This window comes from Saimiri boliviensis, chromosome 8, assembly GCF_048565385.1.
Source record: "Saimiri boliviensis isolate mSaiBol1 chromosome 8, mSaiBol1.pri, whole genome shotgun sequence".
NCBI lineage: Eukaryota > Metazoa > Chordata > Mammalia > Primates > Cebidae > Saimiri > Saimiri boliviensis.
In genome coordinates, this window is record NC_133456.1 from 24177515 (window position 1) to 24204401 (window position 26887).

Genomic DNA, 26887 nt, shown 5'->3' on the forward strand with positions numbered 1-26887 from the left:
GGGATGGTGAGGCAGTAAGTCAGCTGTCAGGAATCACTTCCTTCCCTCCAGGGACCAGTCCTTGCATTGTTCATTTTCTAAAGCTAATATTTCCCAGGAAGTGAGTCTCCTCTTTCTTTTTTCCTATGAAGCTCTTTTCTTAAAAGTATCCTTTAGCTGCAAAAAGTTCCCCTATTCATGGAGAAAGGAAATCGGGCTTGCTGGGTGAGAGGACACAATAGGGCTTGCTGTGATTCTTTCCTGGAGGCAGGCTCTCTCTGGCTCTCTGTTCCCTGTTCCCCATCCCCTGCGAAACCACTGCAAGGATGGCTCAAGCTGCGCCGATCCTTGTGGCACTGACAGCCTAAGCTGTCAGCATCTTCTCCAGAGCCTGGAAGTAGAGGCCCTGGCACTTTTTGGTATAAAAATTTTGGTTTAAGAGGTGCCAGCAGCAGAAACAGATGTTCCAGGATGAAGGTAAGTCTGTCTTCACAAATGACCGATCCCGAAGATGGACCGGCACCTTGGGGCCTAGGACCCTCCAGAATCAGGTGACGGGTCCCCAAAACACAAATGGTGGCACAATGAGAAATCTGGTGGTGGGCTTGGACAAAATGGAGTGGATGCTGTGTGGTCTCTTGCTTTCACCTCTGTGGCAGGCGCTGCTAAGGTGTAGGTCTCCAGGCCTTTTGTTGGCTCTGAGCCATCTGGTCAGGGAATGGGTAGGAAACTGGCTTGCAAAAGATAGCCACATCCCTGAGAAGGCTGTGTGGGCCCCAGCAAACAGGTGGGCCAACCTGGGAGCAGGCTGGCATTTCCATACCATCCTGTCACACAGAACCTTGCATGGTTCCTGAATGTGGCCAGGATCTCCCCCACAGCTGGCAGCCCATGTTGCATCAGGGAGCAGGGACAGGGGTACTGAGAATAGCAGAATATCTAGAAGTGAGTTCTTCATAACTGTGGAACACAGGAGTCTTCCCTCATAGTGTGGCCCTTGATCTCTACTGCTGGAGGTGAGAGCTAAGGCCCTGGAACATCGTCCTTACACAGCTGGAGTCTAGTGAAGGCCACAGAGCCACGGCCTGCTGCCTTTATGCACTGATGCACTCCTTTGCTCATTTTTAGATTGTTTTAACCTTTGAAAGCACAGATCCCAATGCAGAGGAGCTCCCAATTCTTGGAGTTCACAGACATTTGATCTGTGTTTGAAAATACCCTATTCCTTGTACAGAATTCCCAGAATGCCGAGATTTCCTTTCCCATGCTCGTTTGTGGAGCTGGCCCATCATACCAGCTGGACTCTTGAACGTTCCTGACATATCACGGCCATCTTTCTAGGGTTCTGAGTACGCGGACACACCATGCCCTATCACAGTGCTCCAAGTCAGGCAGCCGCATGCTTCTATACTAGATGGTCAAAGTCAGAGCCCAGGACTCAGCAAAGGACCTGGCACAGTGGTGACCACAGAATGAGATCTGCTTTTCTGGATGCCAAGGCTGGGGGCAGCGCACATGGAGGTTCATGTACATGGGGCAAAGCCCTTTAAGAGAAAAGCCCGTTTTTTGGTGTCTGCCTGATCCTGGATGGTTGAGAAACAATTGTGATGGACAGTCACATTGCATTTGTGCAGGCCTAGGACACAGGATGGTTTAGCCCTGAGCCTACAGGGAGGGTAGGCAAGTACAGCAATTGTGTCCCCCAAAAGGACGTCAGCAGCCACTGGTGCCGAGACTCACGGGAAGGTTAGAGCTCTGGGTCACATTCGTGGAGAGAGACACAAACAGCAGCAGAGACAGAGTAATCCAGGCTATGTGGCATGAGGAGATAAAAGTGTCCCCCCAGCCCGGGGACCCTCCCATGGACCTTGTGGTACTGAGCCTCCATCTTCTCACCTGTTCAGTGAAAATGAAGCCTTGCCTCCCAGGGATTTTGTAAAGATTGGGAGACTGGCTGGGCGCAGTGGCTCACACCTGTAATCCCAACACTTTGGGAGGCTGAGGTGGGTGGATCACAAGATCAACATGGTGAAACCCCATTTCTACTAAAAATACAAAAATTAGCCGGGTGTCGTGATGCACGCCTGTTATCTCAGCTACTCAGGAGGCTGAGGCAGGAGAATGGCTTGAACCCGGGAGGCGGAGGTTGCAGTGAACTAAGAATGTGCCACTGCACTCCAGCTTGGGTGACAGAGTGAGACCCTGACTCAAAAATAAAAAAGATCAAGAACCTGTGCCCAATACACCAGAAGGTGGTTCCTTGGTGCCCGTGAGTGCCCTTGCCCTCCACCAAGGGTACTGAGCTACGTGCCCTGTGCCCTTGATGTGCACTGAGAATTCACTGCTTGCCACCTTCCATCTGATTCTAATTTCAGCATTTCACAGCTCACTTTTGAAATAGCTTCTTTCATCCCCAAATGTCTGTGCACATTGCAGAAATAAAAACAGCCCCTCTCTGAAGGCAAAAGTGTGAGATCCGGGTTCTCTGTTTTCCTGGAAAAACAAGAGATCCAGAAGGAGAGATGGGGGAGGGGGTGGGAAGGTTTGGGTCCAAATCAGGCTCAAGTTCAGTGAGCATGTATTAAGCTCCTGCTGTGTTCCCTGGGCTTTTGCACACAGGGTGTCATTTACCTTCCCCGTGGTCCTCTGGGGGAGGGTCAAGCTTCCACTGGCAGCTGAGGAAATGGAGGCTTAGTGATGTGTAGAGCCCATGTTCACGAGGCAGCAGAGCCAGGAATCAAACCCAGCTCTCCTTCCCTCTGCCACACAGCCTCCTCATCAGGCTGGTGCTATTTCTACCCCTGCCCCCCACCAAGAGAAATGGACGCACAGATCCTCTGTATGATCCTGCAGGCCCTTCTGCCCTGTCCTGCTTCACTCTCAGCTGATCTGGGTGATTCTGCGCCTGCTGTGTGTTTTCAATACCCCAGAGAAATGGCCTGGGTACCAGAGCTCAGCCTGGGCAGCTCTCGTCCGTGATGCAAAATTACATCTTATGAGCGATCACCGGGAGGGTGCAGAGCAGGCAAATTCCAGACTTGACTTCCTGCCTTGAGCGTGGCAGCCACCTGCCTGGCTCCCCCAGGTGGAGCAGAGGCAGGCTGGCTAGAGGCTGAGTCAGAAGGGAGAGTCTTTGGGCGTGCAGGCTTGAGGACGCAGACTTGCGAGGCGAACCTGGCTGATGTTCAGTTTGGGCGTCACTCTCCTTAATGTACTGTAAACCGTCACTGCAGAAGAGCTCGGTGTGGATGCTGCTTGTACTCACAGCTCTTGTTCTCCCTCCCCGGCTAGGTCCTTGCTGCGAAAGTGCTCAACCTTGTGCTGCCAAACTTGTCCCTTGGGCCCATCGACTCCAGCGTGCTCTCTCGGAATAAGACAGAGGTGAGACATTTTCCGAAAATCCAGGGGGAGCTTGGGTGGCTGCCCTTATGGGAAATCAGAGTTTCCGCTCCAGCCTTGGCATTCTCTGCTTCCCTTTCATCAAGGTGCCGTGCAAAGTGACAAGGACACAATGGGCATGAGACGTGGTTAGCTTCAGGTTTGGGTGGAAAGGGTGGGGTGGCTGTGATGCTAGAGCTGTGTTCCAAATGTGAATGGAGCCAACAGTGGAAGTTGAGTATGTACCGGTCAAGTCTCTTGGTTTCAAGAGACAGAAACCCAAGTCAAGGTGATTTAAGCAAAAGCAGGGATTATGTGGTGAATGGAACTGAAGGCTTCAGAGATTACTGGATCCAGGACGTCAAGTCTTATTCTCCATCTTTCTCTCCCCAGCTCTCATCTCCCCTCGTTTAACTTCATTCCCAGACAGGCTTTCCCCCAGTGAAGGCCAAGAAGGCCACCAGCAGGTTTACCAGAGCAACCTCAGTGGAAAAACAGCACCTCTTTCTAGCAAAAGTCTCAGGGCTGATTCTTACTGACTGATTGATTGTCCAGGCCTGGATTATTTGTCCAGGAAAGGTGGGTAGTATCAACCCCACCCACTGAGAGTAGAGGAGGGGGAATCCCTGGGTGTAACTTGGAATAGTGGTATCAGATGTAGGACAGACCCATATTGCAGATGAGCAAACTGAGCCCCATAAGGTGGCAGGACTTGCCTGAGGTCAGCCAGTGGTGAGACCAGCCTGGGAACTGGGGTAGGTGTGGTCTCCAAGTGTGCTCCGTCTAGGCATGGGAAGGGCCCTGAGGACTTGCAGCTAGTGAGTAGGAAGCATCCAGAAGACACTAGAATTATCTTCATGATTAAGCAAATAAGTTTGCCACTCTTGCCTCAGTTGCCCTCTTGCTTTAAGAATTTGAAATCATTGACTCACTGACTCCCTCAAGGGGCCTGGGAAGTGCAGTGCAGTGTTCTGGATTCTGGTGAAGCTCCCAGGCTTCCTTGGGCTGTTGGACTCTAGCTTCATTAAAAAATGTGGCCTCCTGGCCCTCTGAGTCACTTAGAGTGGGCAACTCAAAGGGAATGTCCTGTGGTGTGTAGGAAAGAGACTTTCTGGATCAGGGTTGAAAGCCCCCATCTGAGGGCCAGCTGCTTAAAAATCAGACTGTGAGAGACTCTAGCAAGCCATGAGGCCTGTGCAGAGCCAGAGGGCATCTGATCTGTTCAAGCCATTCACATTAATTAAGGATTCTAATATAACTTGGTTTTTAAAGCCCACAGTACCTCCCTAACCCACATCTTGGGGTTGTGCACCCATCAGGGGCCATAGTATGGCCCCTGGTCTTTCTCTGAAAGAATATTTGAGTAAAGGAAAAAATTTTAGTTCCAAGAAGCAGATTCATGCAGTGAAAGAGCACAACTTTAGGACCCAGAAAGATCACAGCCAATCAAATATACATGGTTTGATTTAATCTTGAAATTAACCATTTCACAGATGAAGAAACTGAGGCTTAGAGAGGTTAAATAACATATTCAAGATTGCACAGCTAGTCAGGGAAGGAGATGGGATTTTAGCCCCCCCCCCTTTTTTTTTTTTGAGACAGAGTCTTGCTTTGTCACCAGGTGCCAGGCTGGAGTGCAGTGGTGCGACCTCAGCTCACTGCAACCTCTGCCTCCTGGGTTCAAGCAATTCTACTGCCTCAACCTCCCGAGTAGTTGGATTTTAGCCCATTTTATTCAAAAGTCCATGCTTTGGTGCCTCCTTCTACCTAGCATTTATGATCATTAAGCTCTGTTTCCTGTTTTGCAATTGCTGTTCATGCAGCCTATGGCCATGGCTGTTGCTCTGTGTACGGGACCCACTTTGTCAGGAAACCTCAGTGTGGGGCAGGGGCTCCTTCACCTGCCTGAATCCCTCATCGTGGCTGTAGCTTGAAGGTATGGTCTCAGGTAAAACCAGTGATCTTTGTAGCAGTGGTGCCAGGACAACAGTGGGTTTGAGAAAGATGGGGGCGGGAGGGAGGGGCCTCCCTTTGAGACAAAGCACCCAGGTACAATTCCAAGTTGTTTATCTGAACACCTGAAAATACATGGGCAAAGAGGAAGAAAAAAGGAGGCACTAAAAAGAGATTCTAAACCCTCCTGCTTAAAAGCATCCAATTGCAGAGCTTTTCTCTCCTTTTGCAATAATGAGAAATTCCTCGGCCTTACTCAAGAATGGAAGCACCTGGTGTCCTGCCCCACCCGCAGCCCCCTGTCCACGCCCTCCTGTGTTGGGTTTCTAGCTGGCCGGTTGAGTTATTTAGAAACACTAATAAATGTTCCTGCTGAGAAGACATGAGGAAAGGAGGTGGCCGGTCAGCCCGAAGGCTGGACAGCAGTCGGAAAAATCAAGAGCAAGCCTTTCCCTCCCTCGCCTGCTGCAGCTTTGCGTCTGAATGTTCTGCTGAGCTTTAAAAATAGCAATGCCGAAGGGAAAATGTGTTGGGAAAGGCACCTAACATCAGGGTGTCTTGAGGCACATCTTTAGCTAAGACATTTCCCATGGAACCCTGCAGCTATAAAAGCCTCAAACAGAAAGAAATGTTTGCCTAACAAGCTGAGTGAGCAGGACTAGCGGGGATGGGTTGCTGGCCGGGAATCAAGGGTGCAGGGGCCTGAGAGTCAAGGGTGTGCAAGCCCCAGGGAAGATCTAGAATTCCGTCTGTAGGGAAGCAGGTTGGCTCTGTTGCTGGAATGTCAAAAGAAGAATGTTTGGTGTTTGCTGTGACGAGTGTTCTCACAATACACCCAGGACTGCTAACAGGCTCTCTTCACTTGCCTCACCCCACAGCTGCCACCCCACAGAGCCACGTTCTCCCTGCATGTGTGAAGCCTTTAGGAAAAAAGGTATAAGAAGTTTTTTATTGTCTCAATACCACCCAATGTACAATGATGGCATCTTTCTTCTGTACCAGACACTAGAGCCCTTCTGTTCTCATCAGGGCCCCAGGAAGTCAGTCTTACTACCAGTATTTGCGGTTGCAGAAGTGTGGGCCCAGAGAGGACAAGTCACTTGCCCAAGGACACAGAGCTACTCCCAGCCAAGTGCCCTTAGCAATCAAACCCAGGGAACAAAGAAGTTGTTACACAGATATTTATTATGTTTGTCTATACATTTAGAGTCCCTGATCAGAACATCAGAATACTGGCATGGTAATCATTCCACCCCAAAAAGCGTTTATCAGAATGCAAGAAATCCCTTCCTAAACTGAGAGGCCTTGATGATTCTAAAGAGTTCTGTGGCCAAGGACACTGTAGGAGGAGGTGAGGAGGAGAGGTTGCTCAGCATCTGCCCGTGCCCTCAGCCATCCACATATTCAGACGGAATGCACTGCTTTCTCTCCGAGGCCATCAAAGGGGTGGAGGCGGGAGGCAGAGAGGCATGATTCTGAGCACACCTTGCTCTAGGAACCTCAGCTGCTTATCTTTTTTTTTTTTTTTTTTTTTTTTTTTTTTTTTTTGAGACAGAGTTTCACTCTGTCGCCCAGGCTGGAGTACAGCAGTATGATCTCTGCACACTGCTACTTCTGTCTCCCGGGTTCAAGCAATTCTTCTGCCTTAGCCTCCTGAGTAGCTGAGACTATAGGCACACGCCACCACGCCTGGCTAATTTTTGTATTTTTAGTACAGATGGAGTTTCACCGTATTGGCCAGGCTGGTCTCAAACTCCTGACCTTGTGATCTGTTTGCTTTGTCCTCTCAAAGTCCTGGGATTACCGGAGTGAGCCACTGCACCTGGCCATCCCTTGAGGCCACTTGTCTTCTAGAGCCCAGTCTCTGTTCTCTCTAAATACCTTGGGAGGCCCTCTCTGCGCATCTGCTAGTTTATATTCCCTCGGGCAGGCCATAGGCTGCATTCCGAGCACTCATGAGCCATGAAGAGTGGCCACTTGGCCTCCTTTCATATCTTCCCTGCCCAGTGTTTTGGATTTGCACAGTGTTGAGGCCTCGGCCCCAGGTTACCCATTGCCTGCCTGTCCTGCACGAATGGTGCCCAGAGGCCCTTGGAAGGCTCCTGCTGGGTCTTGGAAAGCTCGGCGGTGCTGAAGCCTTCGACTTAACTGTAACCACAGCTAAAGACGGGCCTCAGCCTCCCACTCTGTCTGCAGGCCACAGCCTCCCATGGGAGTTCCCTCCAAGAACAAGCTAAGAACCTTCCATTAAACTTGGTTTGCATAGCGATTTTATTTTGTGGCTCTCCATCGTTCATCACATTCCCCACAGCATACTTGTCTATTTGAGGCAGGTAAAAATTTACCAATGCCCTAAAAAAACAACAGGCACTAGAAAGTCTCTTGGGCATATGGCTCCATGTGGGGTGGTGGCGAGGGAGCGTGTGAATTGCTCTACATTGCTTTTGCACCCTACACCACCCTCTGTGGATGTTCCAGCTCTGGACCTGCTCCCAGTCCCACTCCTGCCAGCCACCAGGCCTGGGAGAAGAGGCTCTGAGCTCACAAGAGGCAGGTCCTGAAAATTGGATGCTTTAATGGCAACAGAAAACCAGGGACTACAGAGACTGTCAGGGAAGCCCCAACTGCCAGCAAGATACAGGACACAGTGAGGAGTTCTCTATGCCCAGCAGGCCCGGTTGAGCTTCTCTCTTAAGTGCCTTTTTGGGTACATGGGACATGCACATAGTAGGGCCTTAGTAGTGGAAGAAAGAAAGAAGATGTTGGCTCATTTGGGCTACTGCGGGAACATAGCCTCGGCAGAGCTCCCCAAAGATGTCTCTTGGCTGTTGTGAATAACGCTGCTGTGTCCATTCTTTTGGGTATGTACCCACAAGTGAGACTGCTGGGTCATATGGTGATTCTGCTGGTAATTTTGGAGGAACCACCCTGCTGTTTTCCACAGCGCCTGTGCCATTTCACATTCTCTCCAAGAGTGCTCAAGGGTTCCAGTGTCTACATCCTCACCAACACTTGTTAGGTTGTGTTTTTTGACAGTAGCTATCCTAATGGGTATGAGGTGGCATCTCAATGGTACTTTGATTTCCATTTCCCTAATGATTAGTGATGCTGAGTGTCTTTTCATGTGCTTTTGGCTATTTGTATGTCTTTCTTAGAGAAATGTCTGTTCAGATTCTTTGCTCATTTCTTTTCTTTTTCCTATTTATTGTCAATTGTTTTTCTTTTTCTTTGTTTTTTAAATTTTATTTTAAGTTCTGGGATACATATGCAGGATGTGAAGTTTTGTTACGTAGGTGGTTTACGGCACCTATCAACCCATCACCTGGGTATTAAGCCCTCACATGCATTAGCTATTTATCCTGATGCTCTCCCTCCCTGGAGCCCCTCCTTCTGACTTCCTGGTGTGTATTGTTTCCCTCCTTGTGTCCATGTGTTTTCATTGTTCAGCTCCCACTTGTATGTGAGAACATGTGGTGTTTGGTTTTCAGTTCCTGCATTAGTTTGCTGAGGATAATGGCTTCCAGTGTCACCCATGTCCCTGCAAAGGACATTATCTCTTTCCTTTTTACAGCTGCATAGTATTCCATGGTATATATGTACCACATTTTCTTTATCTAGTCTATCATGGATGGGCATTTGGGTTGATTCCATGTCTTTGCTATTGTGAATACTGCTACAATAAACATACATGTGCATGTATCTTTATAATAGAATGATTTATATTCGTTTGGGTATATACCCAGTAATACCCAAATGGATTGCTGGGTCAAATGATGTTTCTGGTTCTAGGTATTTGCAGAATCACCACATGGTTTTCCAAATTGGTTGAACTAATTTACGTTCCCACCAACAGTGTAAAAGTGTTCCTAATTCTTCACAGCCTCACCAGCATCTGTTGTTTCTTGACATTTTAATAATCATCATTCTGATTGGTGTGAGATGGTATCTCACTGTGGTTTTGATTTGCATTTCCTTAATGATCAGTGATGCTGAGCTTTTTTTCATATGTTTCTTGGCCACATAAATGTCTTCTTTTGAGAAGTGTCGATTCATGTCCTTTGCCTGCTTTTTGATGGGGTTTTTTCTTGCAAATTTGTTTAAATTCCTTGTAGATTCTGGGTATTAGACCTTTGTTAGACGGGTAGAACGCAAAAGTTTTCTCCCATTCCGTAGGTTGTCTGTTCACTCCAATGATAGTTTCTTTTGCTGTGCAGAAGCTCTGTAGTTTAATTAGACACCATTTGTCAATTTTTGTTTTTGTTGCAATTGATTTCGATATTTTCCTCATGAAATCTTTGTCCATGCTTATGTCCTGAATGGTATTGCCTAGATTTTCTTCTAGGGTTTTTTCTTTTTATATTATATCCTGCATTTTATTCAATTCCATATGACAAAAATAGTAACCTAGACTAAGAAATCCATTTCAATCAGTAGATGTGTCTCTTCTAGGGTTTTTATAGTTTTGGGTTTTACATTTAAGCCTTTGATCCATCTTGAGTTAATTTTTGTATATGGTATAAGGAAGGGGTCCAGTTTCAATTTTTTGCATGTGGGCTAGCCAGTTTTCCCAGCACCATTTATTAAAGTAGGGAATCCTTCCCCCATTGCTTGTTTTCATCAGATTTTTTGAAGAGCCTTATAGATATGGAATCTTATTTCTGAGATCTCCATTCTGTTCCATTGGTTATGTGTCTATTTTTTGTACCAGTACTATGCTGCTTTGGTTACTGTAGCCTTGAAGTATAGTTTGAAGTAGGGTAGCATGATTCCTCCAGCTCTGTTCTTTTTGTTTAGGATTGTCTTGCTCACTGTTTGCTTTGCTCATTTCTTAATTGGGCTGTTTGTTTTTTGTTGTTACGTTGCAGGAGTTCTGTATATGCTCTGGATATTAACCCCTTAACTGGATATTAGCCCATATACAAATATACTTTGCAAGAATTTTCTCCCATTCGCGGGCTGCCTTTTCCCTCTGTTGATAATGTCCTCTGAGGCATAAGCATTTTTTTCTTTCTGATGTAGTCCAGTTTATCTATTTTTCTTTTGTTGCCTGTGCTTTTGGTATCATATCCAAGAAGTCATTGCCAAATCCAATGTCATGAAGTAGACACCATGTTTTGGCTGAACCATGTGAAAGTAAACTGCAGACACTGTGATCCTGAATGCATCTGAATACTTTAGCCTGGGTTACTCAAGAGGAAGGACTCAAAACAGAGGCTTTCACAAAGGACCCCATGCCATTACCGCATTTAGGAAAGTAACAGCCATTCCCCCTTGTCGTCCTCCATCTAATCCATGCTCCAATTGCCTCAGTTGTCACTGTTTGATTTTAAGACTTGAGACTGCATGATTTTGCTGTTCTGTGATCAGCAGTTATTAAAGTGGTCCTGCAAGACGCAGGTAATTCTTTCTTGTTTTTCTTATTATTCCTCAAATCTCTGGGCCTACGAGAAAGTGGAGAACGGGGTGGCTGCGTTTTCCTTTCCCTTGGTGGTCACTCAGGAGCACTTCTGTGTTCAGAGCCACATTCCAGGGCCCTCCACTCCAAAGGACCAAGAGAGGTCTACTTTTTGCATCGTTTCTGGTCGTGAAGACCCCCAAGCTCTGCGAAAGGAATGCCGGAGGAAGAGGCAGTTGGGCGCCGGGATATGCAAACAGCTTTCTCCATTTGCCAGGGCTGCAACCTGCAGAGCCATATGTAGCTCACTTCTTTTAAAAGTAGATGCTGGGGCCAGACACTGCTGCTCATGCCTGTAATCCCAGCATTTTGGGAGGCTGAGGTGGGCAGATCACATGAGGTCAGGAGTTTGAGACCAGCCTGGCCAACATGACGAAACCCCGTCTCTACTAAAAATACAAAAATTAGCTGGGCATGGTGGCAGGTGTCTGTAATCCCAGCTACTTGGGAAGCTGAGGCAGATCATTTGAACCTGGGAGGTGGAGGTTGCACTAAGCCAAGATTGCGCCATTGCACTCCAGCCTGAGTGACAAGAGCGAGACTCCAGCTCAAAAAAAAAAAAAAAAAAAAAAAAAAAAAAAAAAAAAGCAGATGCTGGGATGTCCAGGAGTTCAAACCTTCATAGTAAATAGTAACTTGGGGGGAAAGAACGCTCATTAATTTGCATGCCCTTAAGTGGCAACTCAGAAATATAGGCTGATCCTTGATCATTCTCTTTATGTTCAAAATGGTACTGCAGCTTCCAGGAGAAGAGAATGTGGAGCAACATCTTCTTTCCAAACGGCCCTGGTCTGGCTGAGGAATTTCAACCACACAGGCTGGGTGCCGGCTACGTTTGGCCCAAGGCAGGGTGAGGTCATGGTGGGGACTTGGGCCGCCTGGTAGGCAGGGCTTGCTTGGGTCTCTTGAGCTGGCTAGGCTTTCTGCTGAGTCAGGCAGGACCTACCTCCCCTCTGCCACCCTGCAGGCAGCTCACCACACCAACAAACTTTCTCAGGGTTCCCACTTCCAGCCAGGCTGGAGGCTGCAATATCCCGTGAGTTGCCCTTTTGTCCCTCTTGCCCAGGACCATCAACCGCGGTGGGACAGAGGGGAAAGAGGCAGTGACCATGGTGGGAAGAACACAGGCTTCCAAAAGGACCTGAGTCTGGACCCTGCCCCATCTCCTCAGTGTGACCTTGGAAGCCACACTCGGTCTCGCCCATCCTCAGATCCCTCAGGGTGTCCACACAGCTGCCTGGCACAGTGTGGACCCTGGCAAGTGGGATTCTTGCTATCACAGCTCTGAGAGAGGCCCACTGAAGGAGGTGTTGGCAAAGATACAGGAGCCCAGGAAGAAAAGTACAGATGTTGGCAAGGGTGTCTGGGCACCTGTCCACTTTATCCTGGACCTTGAAGAGACAGAACAGGGTTGTTGGCAGACAAGAGAAAGGGCATGGAAGGGGATGGTGGAAATGGAGACGCTGGGGCCAGTCTTAGTGCAAACGACAAGCACATGAGGAAAGGGGTCCGGAGTTGACACACATGGGACCAGGGAAGGTTGCCTGGAGGAAGGGTAGCCGAGTCCAGGGTGGATAGGGAGGGAGAAACTCCACCAGCAGCCAAGGAAGAGGTCTGAAGGCTGAGGGGACATGCTGTGTAAGGGCCCTGGGGTCAAGGGGAGTGGGGAGTGTTAAGGGAGGGCAGGGACGGAGGTGTCACAGGCCATATCAAGAAGTCAGGGCTTTGCCCTGCAGCCCCCATAGGAAGTGCCACAGGGTTCTCCACAGAGGGGGACAGGTACAGATCTGTGAGTCTCAAATGGGACCTGCCTCTGTGTGCCCAAGACCCAATGCTGTGAGCCCTCTGGGGGCTTACAGCAGTGCCCAGGGTGCTACAGGCTTGGGGAAGGAACATGTGGGAGAGGAAGCACACCAGGGCCACACCAAGCACAGCTGTTTCCAGCCTTCAGCGTGCTCCAAATTCAGGCCAACTTCCACAGGACATTGACATTGTTTTGTTTTTGCCTTAAAAAACAAAACAACAAAACAAAACATTGCTCTCTTGTCCAGGCTGGAGTGCAGTGGTGTGATTTCAGCTCACTGTAGCTTCCACCTTTTGGACCCAAGCAATCTTCCCACCTCAGCCTCCCCAGTAGCAAGGACTACAGGTGCACACCACCACACCCTGGTAATTTTTATATTTTTTGTGGAGACAGGGTTTTACCATGTTGCCCAGGCTGGTTTTGAACTCCTGGGTTCAAGTGATCTTGACCTCCCAAAGTACTGGAATTACAGACATGAGCCACTGTGCCCAGGCTATGGTACATTCTTCTTTGTGTTTAGGATATTCCATGGGCCTGGGGTTCAGCATGATACACTGAAGGAAAGCAATGCCAAGCAGCCCCAAAAGCAAGCTGTGGGGGCTTCACATGTGCAAGCAGAAAAGCCATTCACTGAATGAAATGATGAGGGCCTGCAGTTTCTCTGAAGGTCCCAGGTCTCATTACCATTGTGGACAGTCCCTTGGTCAGCACATGGCCAGCGGTTCCCAGCTGGCATGAGGTCTGTGCTGACCTCTCAGTACCCAGAAGTGCTACTTCTTGGGCTGGATTAGGGAATGGCTTGCTTATTCATCCATTTCACCAGCATTTACCAAGGGCTTCCCCTGATGCCAGCCATCATGTGGGACATGCAAAAGGCAGGACAGACAGAGCCCTGACCCTCAAGTGGGGCAGACATGCGGGAAGAGATGCGCTGATTACAGACCAGGCCAAGCGCTGTGTGGGAGAAGGGCTTTGGGACAGCAGAGCCTGTGGGGGTCTTGGAAGGCCTCCTCTTCAGGGTGAAGGCTGAGCTGAGGCCTGAAAGTGGAGTAGACAGTGTTAATTAGGCTAAGAGCAGAAAAGCTGTTTGTGATAGGAGACGGAAGCTCTTTCCAGCACAAATTATGTCTCCTATTCAAGACAAAGGTGGGAAATGAAGAAGTCATCTCTGCAAAGACCTGCCAGTTCCTGTTAGGGTTCCTGCAGATTTGTAAATTTCACAGAGGTCACTTGGGTTGAGCTGTCATGCATTCTTTCTCTATTATGCCAGAGAAGGCTTCCCTGTTTTGGAAACAGATGGATTAAGAGAGATCTAAACAATAGAGGAAGAAGGTGGGAATTCCAGGACGGACTCTAAAGTGCAGGTGGAAGGGTGAGGCTTCCGTAGGAAAAGGGAGATTACAGGGAAGGAGGGCAGGAAGACCCAGCTGTGGACAGACCTACAGGGATGAAGCCTGTGGGTTGTATTTCTCTGTGATTAGGGGTGCATTCGGGAGGGTACTGCCTGTTTGTGCCCAGAGGGGCTTTCCCATGCCCTCTGGCTGGCTGTGAAGGGCAGTAACCTCTGGGCCCCACCAGTTCACTTCACCATCTATCAGGTCCATCGGCTCATCGTCCTTACCAGGGACCACTCCTGCCTTTTCTGAGAGCAGTAGTGCCCCTGCCACCTGCACAGCTCCTGGCTCTCTCTGCCCCAGCACTGCCCTTCACCTTCTCTCGAGCCAGGCAGCAGAGCATGATGAGTGGCTAAAAATGATGATGGCAGTGGTAGAGTGCCTAGGTTCTTACCTTGGCTCTGCCTCTTACTTGCTGTGCAACCTTGGGTGAGTCACCTAACCTCTCTGAACCTATTTCCTCATGTGTGCAAAGGTAATAATAATAGTTCTTATGTCACAGGATTCCTGTGAAAATTAAATGAGCGAGTACGAGCAAAGCACTTGCTACAGCACCTAGCAAAAGAGTCAAGGGCTCCACCCATTCATTATTTTTCACAGAATTCTAATTAAAGTGTGATATTGGATTTCATCATGGAATGGTTTAAAAAAAAATAATGGGTCAAGAGATTTGACGGCAGGGGTTGTGTCTAGATTTTGCTCAACCATAAGGGTTAGAAAACTCCCAGCTGAGGATTGCAGCTGTATTTACTGGGCGTTAGTGCAAAGTTTCTTCCCACAGAGAGACGGTGCTGGAAATTCAGAAGCCCCAGCTGGTATATTCCTGGCTGTCAAGCTCAGCAGGAGGCCAGCTTGTGAAACTTAAAACCCAAGAGGAAGCTTTGGGGTTCTCTGGATGGGGAAACTGAGGCCCAGGAAGGGGTAGAGCCTTACCATACTCCCAACCACCACCCTGGGGTGGGGGAAGACTTCAGCTTTCAGCCAGTGGGGGCTCCCCAGGAAATCAGTTACCTAGAACCACAGGGAGGGGGTCACTTGGACCTGGGTCTCCAGCTTGGGCTCCTGCTTCCAGCTGCCGTCCCCAACAGACCCTGGTCTCAGCTGGTGGGAGCCATGGTGGACCAAACAGGAAGGTGGGGATGTGAGAGATGGTGCCAAAGCCTGGGCTTTTGTTACTTGTTTTTAGTTAAACTTTTCATTTAAGATCACTGTAACTCACAAGTAGTTGTAAGAAATAATACAGAACCATTCCATGTACCCATTACCCAGTTTCCCCCAGCAGTGATATTTTGCAAAATAATAAGACAATATCACAACCAGAATACTGGCCTTGACACAGTCAAGTCACAGATGGCTCCATCCTCACAAGGACCCCTCAAGTTGCCCTTTTACAGCTGCATCCACTCCCTCCCCTCCCCATATCCTCCTCGGCCCTGACAGCCATGAGTCTGGTCTCTGTTTCTCTGGTTTTGTCACGTGAAGAACAAAACATCAGGAGAATCAAGCAGTGTGGAATCTTTGGGGACTGACACTTTGATCCTTCATATTGAATGAATGCGCTCATGTTCTGGGCTTTGGCCTGGTTTGAGAGGAAGGGGCCTGGCTATCTCCTTCCTGGGAAGCACAAGACACACTCTTAGAACTTTTGGTGGATTGAGACTTTAAGCTGGTCAAAAAACCAAGGCCGTCGTGATTGGGCCAGAACTGCTGCTTGAGGGGAGGGTTTGGGCCCTCTTTTCCTCAGTCTCCCCAGCTGGATAGCCCGCCCGCATCTCCTGGTCCCAGTTTCCCTCTGCCCTTCACCTCCAGTCTGGGCTGTAGTTCACATCAGGGGCCTGCCCTTTCCCTGATACATCTAGTGGCTGGGCCCCAGGCCCAGAATAGGCCATTGTGTAAACAGGGCCTACGTGATCAAGACATGAAAACAAAGCCAAGAGCAGGAAGCTGCTTGGACCATCAGTGCAGTTAAACTCAGAAGCAGAGTCCCCAAGAGCCTGCTGTACTTGGGACACTGGGGGTCAGCGGGGCAAAGTGGAAGGCTGCTGCAGGAAGGAGGCAGTCGTTAAGATATTGCTGGCAGCAGAGGCGAGAGTGCGGCCTCCACCCCACGGGTCCCACAGGAGCCCTAGAGACAGCATGGAATGGGTGGTGGCCCAGCCCAGGGCATGGCCAGCCTGCTGGAACTCAGACCCCCAACAACAGCAGCCTAACAAGGAGAGGAGGTGACTTCTTGGCATCAGGACACCCATCTTGTTGCTCTAGCATCCAGGTGCGAACCTTGTCCACATGGCCCTGACTCTTTCTATGGGGCAAGGGGAAAATAAACCCTTGACACAGTGTGCACACAACCCTTGGCTACTTTCTATTGGCCAGAAGTTGGTCATGTGACCATACTTAGCTGCAAGGGAGGCTGGGAAATGTAGTCGATTCTGAGCAGTTGTGTACCCCAGGAAACATCAAGGTTCTGTAGGGGAGAACAAAAACTGGGGCAACTAACAAGCAGGTTAACAAGCCTCTCTGTGCTGTAGTTTCCTCCTCTGTGTAATGGAGCAAATGAGATCAATTCCTCATACAGGGCAGTTATGGAGATCCAGTGAGTTACTGCACACAAAAACACTTAGTGCTGGGCTGACAGCCAGAGCTCAGACATAGCTATTATTATTTTTATTACTCAATGACACCCTGCACGTTGCAGCCCAGCACAAGCTGGTAGATGGTGCTGCTGTTGGGGACTCCACTGACCCCAAGCCCCAGGCTTTTTTACAGGCCCCACCGCCCTTCTTCCCTCAGGGCTCCTGGCTGACCCTGAGGAAGCACACCCTGTGGCTGGACCTGACCACAGGCCCTCGTGCACTGCCCTGCCAGTCCTATGTCCTCACAACCTCCAAACAGATGGCCTGGCCCAGCAGGATTCATGCCAGCTCAGCTGCAGGAAGTGGCTAATCTGTCTCGTGTGGCTTTTCACAAATGGTTAGGTTTTTGGTGCTCAGTCCCCAGCATGGGAAGGAATCCAGGGATGGCAGGGGTGACTGCAGGACAGCCTCTCCCACTTAGTATGGTCTGGAATTCTGGCCGAGGCCCTGTAGGGGTGGTAACAGAAGGGGGTGTAGCCTAGTTCTTGGAAATGCTGAGTCCTAGCACAGTAGGCATTCTGGTCGCCTGGGGAGCAGCTGGCAGCACGTTCTTTCCTCGTCCACACATACTCTCTGATCTTCACTCAGTTCTCACTATGTGGCCCCTCCCCAACCCACCAAGAACCCACTGGCAAGGATGACAAACATGACTGAAAAAGCATCATGAGGCCAGGTGTGGTGGCTCACTCTTGTAATCCTAGCACTTTGGGAGGCTGAGATGGATGGATCACCTGAGGTCAGGAGTTCAAGACTAGCCTGGCCAACATGGTGAAACTCCATCTCTACAAAAATACAAAAATTAGCCTAGTGTAGCCCAGCTATCTGGGAGGCTGAGGTAACAGAATCACTTGAACTGGGGAGGCAGAGGTTGCAGTGAGCCAAGATTGCACCACTGCACTCCAGCCTGGGTGACAGAGCAAGACTCCATCTCAAGAAAAAAAAAAAAAAAAAAAAAGAAGAATAAGTAGCAAGGGCTCACTCTTGACCCTATGGGCCTGAGAGATTCCTAGAAACTTCTCTCCAGATCCTGTGGGGCAAATGCCAGAGATCAGGGCAGTGGAGGCTGAGCTGTCTCTATGGAGGCAGGAGGAGTGAAGCCAGAAACCCAGACAGGCCAGGGAAAGCAAGGACAGGGGACAGAGCAGCCCCTCAAAAGGCAGGGTCCATGGGCTAGTGATTGAGGAGGGAGGACCGACATCCCTTAGAGGGGCAGAGATGGCCTTGGGTACCGCCGGGGCCCAGGCCTCCCTGTCAGAGCCTCTGACCAACCTGTGCAGCCCTGGAGGGCACCGAGGCCAGAGCCCACTGTAGCTCAGACCTGCGCTTGGATGTCCCTCCTTCCAAAGCCCATCATTAGTGCCCCGCCGAAGCCCCTCCAGGGACTCCTAGCACGGGCCCTCGCTTTCCAGCACAGACCCCAGTAAACTGTTCCTGCAGTTGACAGTTTGCCCCTCATCCAATTCCACCAGGTGGATACCATATCAGCAGAGACAGAGAAAAAAATGAAATGATAAAACTGCTACGGAGCTACTTTTTAATGAAATAATTGATGTGAACAATATACTGCTGCTTATATTTTTAAAAATACAAATTAATACTTGAAATTTTCTTTCTTTCTTTCTTTTTTTTTTTTTTAAGACAGAGTCTCACTCTGTCACCCAGACTGGAGTACAGTGGCTTATCTCAGCTCACTGCAAACTCCCAGGTTCAAGGGATTCTCCTGCCTCAGCCTCCTGAGCAGCTGGGATTACAGGTGCCCACCACCACGCCCAGCTAATTTTTAATATTTTTAGTAGAGATGGGCTTTCACCATGTTGGTAAGGCTGATCTCGAACTCCTGACCTCAAGTGATCCGCCTACCTCAGCTTCCCGAAGGGCTGGGATTACAGGTGTGAGCCACCGTGCCCAGCTGATACTTGAAATTTTCTACAGGCACCCACGTGTATGTGAAACGCTCAAGCCTGAAAGGAGAGGCAGTACAAGTGGTGCAGATGAGGTTTGTGGGTGAATGCAGCTGGCCTTCAGAGCCACGCCCAAGCCCAGCGGACCTGAATGGAATCAACCTTACAGCCCAGAGCGGAGGAAAAGCTACTGAGAAATAGGAATGGCCTGTGGAAGGGAGCCCCACCCATGCTGATGGAACTCTCTCCTTCTTCCTCCAGGTCGACATTTATAACTCAGACCCCCTGATCTGCCGGGCAGGGCTGAAGGTATGCTTTGGCATCCAGCTGCTGAACGCCGTCTCTCGGGTGGAGCGCGCCCTCCCCAAGCTGACTGTGCCCTTCCTGCTGCTCCAGGGCTCTGCCGACCGCCTGTGTGACAGCAAAGGGGCCTACCTGCTCATGGAATCAGCCAAGAGCCAGGACAAGACTCTCAAGGTGAGCAGCTGCCACCTCCCATTTCCCCCCAAGATTGGGGGGGGCAGGGAGGCAGCACCCCTTGGGGCATATCTGCCCAGACTCCTGAGGGCCAACTCCCAGGTCTCGGGATAGGGACCAGCGTGCTTGGCCAAGAAATAAATACAAGGAATCCCAGTCGCCTATGAATTTCAAGAGAGCACACGAGTCATTTGCTGATTGTTTCGAATGAATGAGCCTCAAAGGGAAAAGGAAAGAACAATCAAAAGATGCTATAGGCAAGAAAAGATTATGCAGCTGGGCACTGAACAAATCACACCTCCCGAGAGAGGCATGTCTAAGCTCCAAGGACGCATGTGATGCCCAAGCCTCCCTCTGCACCAGCAGTGGCTGCAGTCTCCTGGGAGCTTCGGCCGCCAGAGGGCTCTGGGCACACGGGTGCTGGCAGGACTTGATAGAGCCGGCTCTCCAGCCAGGGGCCCTGAGGACAGGCCCTGCAGCTTGGTTATGTGGAATACTAGATACCAAGACTGCAATGGACTAACTCAAAAGGCCTCTTAAGATGGGCAGTGTGGTTCTGGGATCTGGGCAGTGTGGTTCTGGGATCCAGACATGCTCATTTTGTTTGTCTGATTGATGAGAAAAGCCTCCTGGAGGGAGGAGCACCTAGCCAGTACCTATCAAGTGTTATCCCTGGAGATGCTCTGTGCTGGGTTTGGCAGGCCAAGCCCAGGGGCATATTTACATCCTGGTCCAAGAGGTTGGGGCTCCCTGGACTGTGCTACCCTGGGCCTGCCCCCTGGGTCCATGGCCATTTTTCACTAAGTTATAAAGAGTCCAGGTAACTCACTTCAGCCCACACACCCGCTAAGTATAGAGTTGGGATTGGAACTGAGATTTCTGGACTCAAGCCCCATCGTTTCTCTTCTCTCCTCACTGTGCAGACAAAGGCTCATATCTTTGCAAACTGTGAATTGTGTCCCTGCTATCATTACTGATTTGCAGACACTGACCTGTACCAGCTCTGGTATAGACTCATAGGTGAAGAAAAACAAGTGGAAAAAAAAAAAAAAAAAAAAAAAAAAAGGAAAACTAGCTCTTATTAACACTGGAGAGTCTAAAAACACTGAGCCAGGTGTGGTGATGCATGTCTATAATCCCAGCTCCCCAGGAGGCTGAGTAGCGGGGATCACTTCAGCCCAGGAGTTTGAGACCACCCTGGGCAACACAGTGAGATCCCATTTAATTTGAGATAGGGTCTCGCTTTGTCACCCAGGCTGGAGTGCAGTGGTGTGATCTTGCCTCACTGCAACCTCTGCCTCCCAGGTTCAAGAGATTCTTCTGCCTCAGCCTCCTGAGTAGCTGGTATTACAGGCACCTGCCATCATGCCTGGCTAATTTTTGTATTTTTAGTAGAGATGGGGTTTCACCATGTTGGCCAAGTTGGTCTCACTCCTGACCTCAGGTGATCCTCCTGCTTCCTCCCAAAGTGCTGGGATTATAGGCATGAGCTACCATGCCTAATATATATAGTTTTTGAGATGGAGTTTTGCTCTTGTTGCCCAGGCTGGAGTGCAATGGCACAAACTTGGCTCACTGCAACCTTTGCTTCCTGGGTTAAAGCGATTCTCCTGCCTCTGCCTCCTGAGTAGCTGGGATTACAGTTGCCCACCACCATGCCTGGCTAATTTTTGTATTTTTAATAGGGATGGGTGTTCACCACATTGGTCAGGCTGGTCTTGAACTCCTGACCTCAGGTGATCTACCCACCTTGACCTCCCAAAGTGCTGCGATTATAGGTGTGACCCACCATACCTGGCAAAATATATTTTTTAAAAGCCAGTGGAACACTGCATTCATCAGTGAGAGCATCACTCAGACCACACCCTTACACCAATGTGAACCATTGCAAGTCCCTGTGAAAGGAGTCCACTAAGATTGTTTATACATTCACCCAGCTATCCACTCATTGCTGCTTTAATTCAAGTGTTTATGGGGGCACTAAGTTTGTGTTGGGCCCAGAGAACAAGACAGGCAAAGACTCTGCCCTGCCCCCGGGAACCTGTATCCTGGTGGGATGAGCAATCAACAAATAAATGAATAGGATGATGATGGAGAGTGTAGTGCAGGGATAGAGGTGGAAAGGGAGGAAAGCAACACTTTAGATGGGGATGGGACAGCGAGGCCTGCCGTCTGCCGGTGAGAAGAGCCAGTGGAAGAACCTTCCAGACTGATGCAAGAGCGAGATTGAGGACCGGAGGCTGGCATAGGCACACAGCCATGAGAAGAGCAGCCAGTGAGGACACACCAGGAAGGGGGCTTGTGGGGGGTGGGCAGGGGAGCCCCACCACCTGGGAAGTCTAGACGTCTTCTCTTAGTTAGATGAAAAGCCACCCGAGCGTTTTGAGCCAAGGAGTGATGCGCTCCGATTTCCATTTTAAAAGCATCCCCCAGTGGCCATGGGGAGACCGGAGTGGGGATAAAGAGGAGGTGGGGGACAGTGACAACCAAGGCAGGGGAGGCCAGGCAGGGCGGCAGAGAGTGAGATCACTGTCATGAAGAATGAACCCTGGGTTCATTCAATGAGGCGACTATGATGAGACCAGAAATGCCAGGCAGAGAGCCTGACGTGAGCAATGGCCAGAGTCCACCTGGAGATGCCTCTTACAGTTGCACTGAAGTCTGGCGGTGGCCACCAGGAATCCGGATGGAGATGGCAGGTCAGCAGTCTAGAGGTGGAAGGGAAGTCTGGCTGGAGATGTGAATTCCAGAGTCATCAGCCCAGGGTGGATTTTAAAACCACAGGATAGGCGAGGTGACCAGGGAGCGTGAAGGAGGGCACAGTCAAGCCTATAGGCCAGCTGCCTACAGAGGCCAGCGGGTGGGGTGAGCCTGGACTGAGAAGGCACTGCCAGTTGGAAGAAAATCAGGAGAAGTTAAAGCCATGGAACCACGAGAGGAAAGTGTTTCTAGAAGGTAATAGTGAGCAGCTTATGAATGATGAGCACAGCGTCCTCTGCCACGGCAATGGAAATCCCCGGAGACCTTTCCAGGATAGCCACCGTGGTTGGCGGGAATGGAAGTCAGCTTGGGTTGAGCTGAGGACCCCGCGGAGGTCAGGATGTGAGGCCAAGAGTGGAACCCCCTCTTTTAAGAAGGTTGACTGACTCAGAGACACAGAAATGGCTCCAGGGATGGGGAGAGATGTGGAGTGAAGGAAGGTTGCATTTGAGAAAGGAAGTTTGGGAACACGTTGGGACATTGCAATGCATTTGAACCATCATCTGATAGAAAGGTATTGGCCTCCTAATGATGGGAGGTCAGGGCCACGTCCTCGGGGCACAGGGAGAGGGTCCGGAGAACACTGCAGACCCCTGTCTGCTGCCCACAGTCTCTGCTCCCTGCACCTACCTCTGATGGTACAGCACTGATTCCGCGTCTCTCCCCATTGCAGATTTATGAAGGTGCCTACCATGTTCTCCACAAAGAGCTTCCTGAAGTCACCAACTCTGTCTTCCATGAAATAAACATGTGGGTCTCTCAAAGGACGTCCGTGGCAGGAACTTCGTCCCCACCCTGAATGCACTGGCCCGTGTCCAGCTCAGGATCTAGGGGACACAGGCAGGGGAAGGGCAGAGATGGCTTCACAGATGTGGCTTGCAAACAAAACAAAACAAAAACCCAGAAATTGGAGCAATCCCTAGAACAATTTACTAAAAAATAACAAAAAGATATTTTTGTTATACATTAGGCTGTCAGACACTGGACCTACCTTCATGGGTAGACACTTTATGCAAAAAAAGAGAAAGGTCCCAGGTGATTTTCAACAAAGATTGTGCTAAAATATCCACTTAAAACAAAGCCAAGCCTCTTCCCTGCCTCTCTCAGCTCGCACGAAGGTTCCAGGAATTCCTGGTGTTCCCAGGACACCAGACTGCAATAACTGGAGGCACCTCCCTCCTGCCCACCCCTTGCTCACGCTCCGGAGCCCTCTCTCACTGGCCTCCACTTGGTGACCTTTCTCTGGCCCTGTGATGAGGTGGCTGCTGTCTCCACAGGGGCCAGCTCCCTGGGGCAGACTCATGTGCCCCTCTGAGACCCAGAAAATGCCCAGCACTTCCTCAAAATGAGCAGCCACCCATGACTTTGTGGGCTCCTTGTCAGCTCGAGGCCAGGCTTTGCGGAGGAGAGGGGGGTGAGGCTTAGCTCAGAAAGAGAACTGAGCAGGAAACTGAGCCTCTTCTCTGCTCCCTGCCCTTCCCCTCCCACCAGGGTGAGACTCAGGTTGGCCCCTGAGTACTGTCTGTACTCACAAAGGCTGCTTTTCCTCTGGAGTCACTAATTTTACCTGATGCTATGAGAGAATTGTATTGAAGATGAAATGTCTAATATATAATGTATATTTTAAAGCAGAGACTATTTTGGTGGGTAGGTGGGAGGGAGCAAGGTGAATCTGAGCAATCAAAGAAATCAGAGCTTGATGCTACTGTATAGAATTAGACGGGTTGGGTGGTGGTGGGGCCAGAGGGCCCTGTGTGCCAGGAGCTGAGCCAGCAGCCCTAGAGAGGGGATTTGCCTGGGCCTTTCCTATGGGCAAGGTCTGGTGCCCTTCCTGCCCCTCCGGGACCATAGAGCAGTGGCAGCCCATGGGGATGTGGTCCCTGGGCCTGGGCCTACCTGCGGCCCAGAGCTACCCTGAGAGTGTCAGTGCTAGCAGCACAGCTACCTCTGGTGGCAGGAGAAGAGAGGTCCAGAACACGGGCAGGCCAGGCCTCCCTGCCCAGGTCTACATGGAGCACTCAGTGACCCAGAGCAGGGAATGGAGGTACCCCCAGCCCTGCCCCAGGCTACAGCAGGACATGCCAGGCTAGGCCTTACCCAAGGCCAAGGCTGGCATCACCTTTTGGAGCTAAGGCCCTGGTCCTAGTCTGCCCTTCTCAGGTGCCAACACCACTCAGCCCTGCCCTTGGCCTCACTTGGTGCCAGCAATAAGTGGGGGGGTCACCGCCTCGGGAATACTTTTGCCTTCTAAATGGGACTTGCTGTTACCTCAGGAGGCCCCTTAGTGCAAATATGACCCTGGTCAGGGTGTTGCCACCATTGAAGCCCTGCAGAAGGTGCAATCTAGGGATCCTGGGGCCACGGAAGAGGGGGCCACTTCCCACCAGGTCCCCTAACATGATGTCTAGGCGTTAGGGGCTCCTGCCCTTCCTCCCGCAGCAGGAACTGCCACTGCTCTCCCAGGCCCTGTTCTGGAGGCTAGCCTTCGTCCCTAGAGAGTGCGCCCCTCCACCCTCCCTCCAGCAGCCCTGACCACACCATAGCAGAGCCAGGAATGGGTCACCCTGCTGAAGATTACTCTATGCCCTTGGGCAAAAGCCCTCGCTCCACATGGGGCAGGTGGGGGCCTGGGTACTGACCCAGCCCATGTACCCACAGAGCACCTTCCGTAGTTTCAGCTTGTCTCCCTGGCTTCTCTTTGAAGGAGAAAAACGTAAAATGCATGCTGAGAGAGAAAGCCAGCCCTGCCTGCTCAGTCAGCCCCAGCAGCAGGGCAGCCATGGGAATGTTTCTGCTTCTCAGCTCAGGAAAAGCAGGAACCCTTTCCCAAAGCCCAGAGAGGCACTGGGCTCAGATCTGTAATTCTCCCCAGGAGCTGTGATAGAGCAGGTCATACAAAAGTCCCTACACCTCCCCGCCGCCTCCCCCAGACGCATTTAATGACATTGCCATTCCCCAAATTAAATATCGGCATGCGGCCTGACCAGGGACTCTTTTAGATGCATGACTTTATTTACATGAAGGCTCTCACAGACACACATGACACTTCAGTAGTATTTGCATTCCTGGTTAAAGAATCACCAACATTTAAAAGGAAAACTTTCCTGAAATTGGGACTCTTTCATGTCATCTGGAAGGGGCTGGTACATCCACCCACCACGTCTCCCTGCTGGGTCAGGAGCCTGCACAGGGCCCCGCGCGTGAGCGTGCCTAACATCTCGCGCATGGCCACTCCAGAGACAGTCCCCGTCTTGGAAAGCTGTGAAGCCTTGAGTTGAGTTCCTTCTCGATATTGACAGCTCCGTGCTGACATTCTGAGTTCTGGAGTTGCACCAGCACAAGGACAGGGAGGAACTGAGGTTTGGAAGGGATGCCAGGTCTTGCACAGCTTGGCCTCAAGAAGGTGAGAGGAGGGCAGAGGCCAGGAGGGGATCCAAAGGCCTGGGTCACAGGGACCAAGTGCCACTGTCAACACAGCCCGGTCCATACAGAAATGGATTTCATGCCTGGAAAGCTTTTTAGAGAAAGATGCCACCTGTGGCCGGTGACGGCCATAACCCTACTGGCCTCAGTTCCTTGAAGCGGCGAGGGGTAGAGAGTCAGCCTCCCTCCCTCGCAGCAGTCACCCAGCTTCCCTCCACTTCCAGGTGGCTCTGGGCTCACCAAGGCAGCACTGGTGGGTGCTCTGAAAACCCACAGGCTCTGCTCGGACCCCACCTCCAGGCCGACGCAGGTCCCATCTCACTCTCTTCTCTCACCAATTGCTAACACAGACTTTATTGGGATCACGATGGCTTCACAAGCCAGCTGTCCGGTTTGCTATGTCACTGCGGCTCGGTCACATCCCCGCGTGTATACTGTCTGCGGGGCACATATGTATCCGTTTAGAGCTCAAGGAATCAGTGTACACTACAGCTAATCCTAATAAACCTGATGTTTTCGGAATGGCATCTGTCTGTCTGTCATAGCATCCTTGGACCCTGGATGACAACCTTCCTTGCAGAGAGCACAGCAGGCCCTTTTCGAGACAGGCTGAGCCCTGGCCGAGCCACGCCTGTCACCTGATACCAACTCCAGCAGTGCTTCCCGGATCAGCATGTGTGAAGTTTCTCTTCTCCCATCCACGCCTGGAGCAGATTTCTAAACACACATATCCACTTGCCCCGCCACTGGGGAGGACGAAGCCTAGGCTGCCCCCTGCACCAGCTTCACGTGGCTTGGGCTTCCTCCAGGGCCCCATGTGGGGCCTCAGCCCTCCCTCTTCAGCATAGGGAACCTGGCCTCCTGCTGCTGGGCATCTTCCACGCCCCTCTCCATTCCACATCCACACCTGGCCCAGCCGCTCCCTTCCTGAGTGTGGCCAGGATCGTGTGGCTTCCCTCCAGCCACACGGCTGTCACCAGCATCTGAGGGACAGCAACAGTACCCTCCTTAGCAGGCCCCACTTTCTCACCTGCACCCGGTCTGTTTCCACATGGAGGTGAGAGGTCTGTTAAAGTATAAGTCAGACTGCGGCCCTTCTCTGCTCAACATCCTCCCATGGCTACTATCTCACCTCAATAAAAATAAAGGCCGTGGTTCTTGCTGAGGCCTATGGGTGCTGGGTCTTTGGCCTCCCTGCCTCCCCTCTCCCCATCCTCCATCTCCACTTGGTCCTCATCATGCCGGTCTCCTCGTGGGCCATATTCTTAGTGGGCTCACCCCACCAGGCCTTGTCCTGCCTTATCCTCCTCCAGCGCATTTGTTGACATCTGACATGTCACATCTGCTTGTGCTCTTGGTAGCACTCTGTCCCTTCCCATGGGAATGTGAGCTGCAAAAGAGCATGTCCCTGCACTGTACCTCTGACTGCTTCCCAGAAGGTCTCTGGAAAGATCTGTCTGATAGGACAAGGAGGGAAGGAGTGGGTGAGTGAATGAATGAGTGAGTGACAAAATGATGTCTTTATCCTCTCCCTCAGGAGGAGCCAAGCTCCCATCCTATGCAGGACAGGTGAAGGCTCGGGTGCTGACTGAATCCAGGTACCAGAAGAGAGTGCCTACCATAATCCCATCTTATCTCTTTGGTTTCTCTTTGAGGGAGAAAAATGTAAAAAATGCACTGACATGAGTGAGGGAATGAGCAAGTGAGGGAATGAATGAGTGAGGGAATGA

At 50.7% G+C, this 26887-nt stretch overlaps 1 protein-coding gene across 4 annotated transcripts in view; it reads left to right on the plus strand.

Moving 5' to 3' along the window:
• Positions 1-25684, plus strand: part of MGLL (monoglyceride lipase) — a 266270-nt gene extending 240586 nt beyond the window's left edge. For all 4 annotated transcript variants that reach the window (XM_074404172.1, XM_003926128.4, XM_010336881.3 and 1 more), the window contains 3 exons: positions 3271-3360; positions 18759-18974; positions 22408-25684. In XM_074404172.1, the coding sequence (XP_074260273.1) occupies positions 3271-3360; positions 18759-18974; positions 22408-22533 (432 nt within the window). In that variant the 3' untranslated portion in view covers positions 22534-25684. The remainder of the gene's footprint in view (positions 1-3270; positions 3361-18758; positions 18975-22407) is intronic.
• The last annotated feature ends 1203 nt before the right edge of the window (positions 25685-26887 follow it).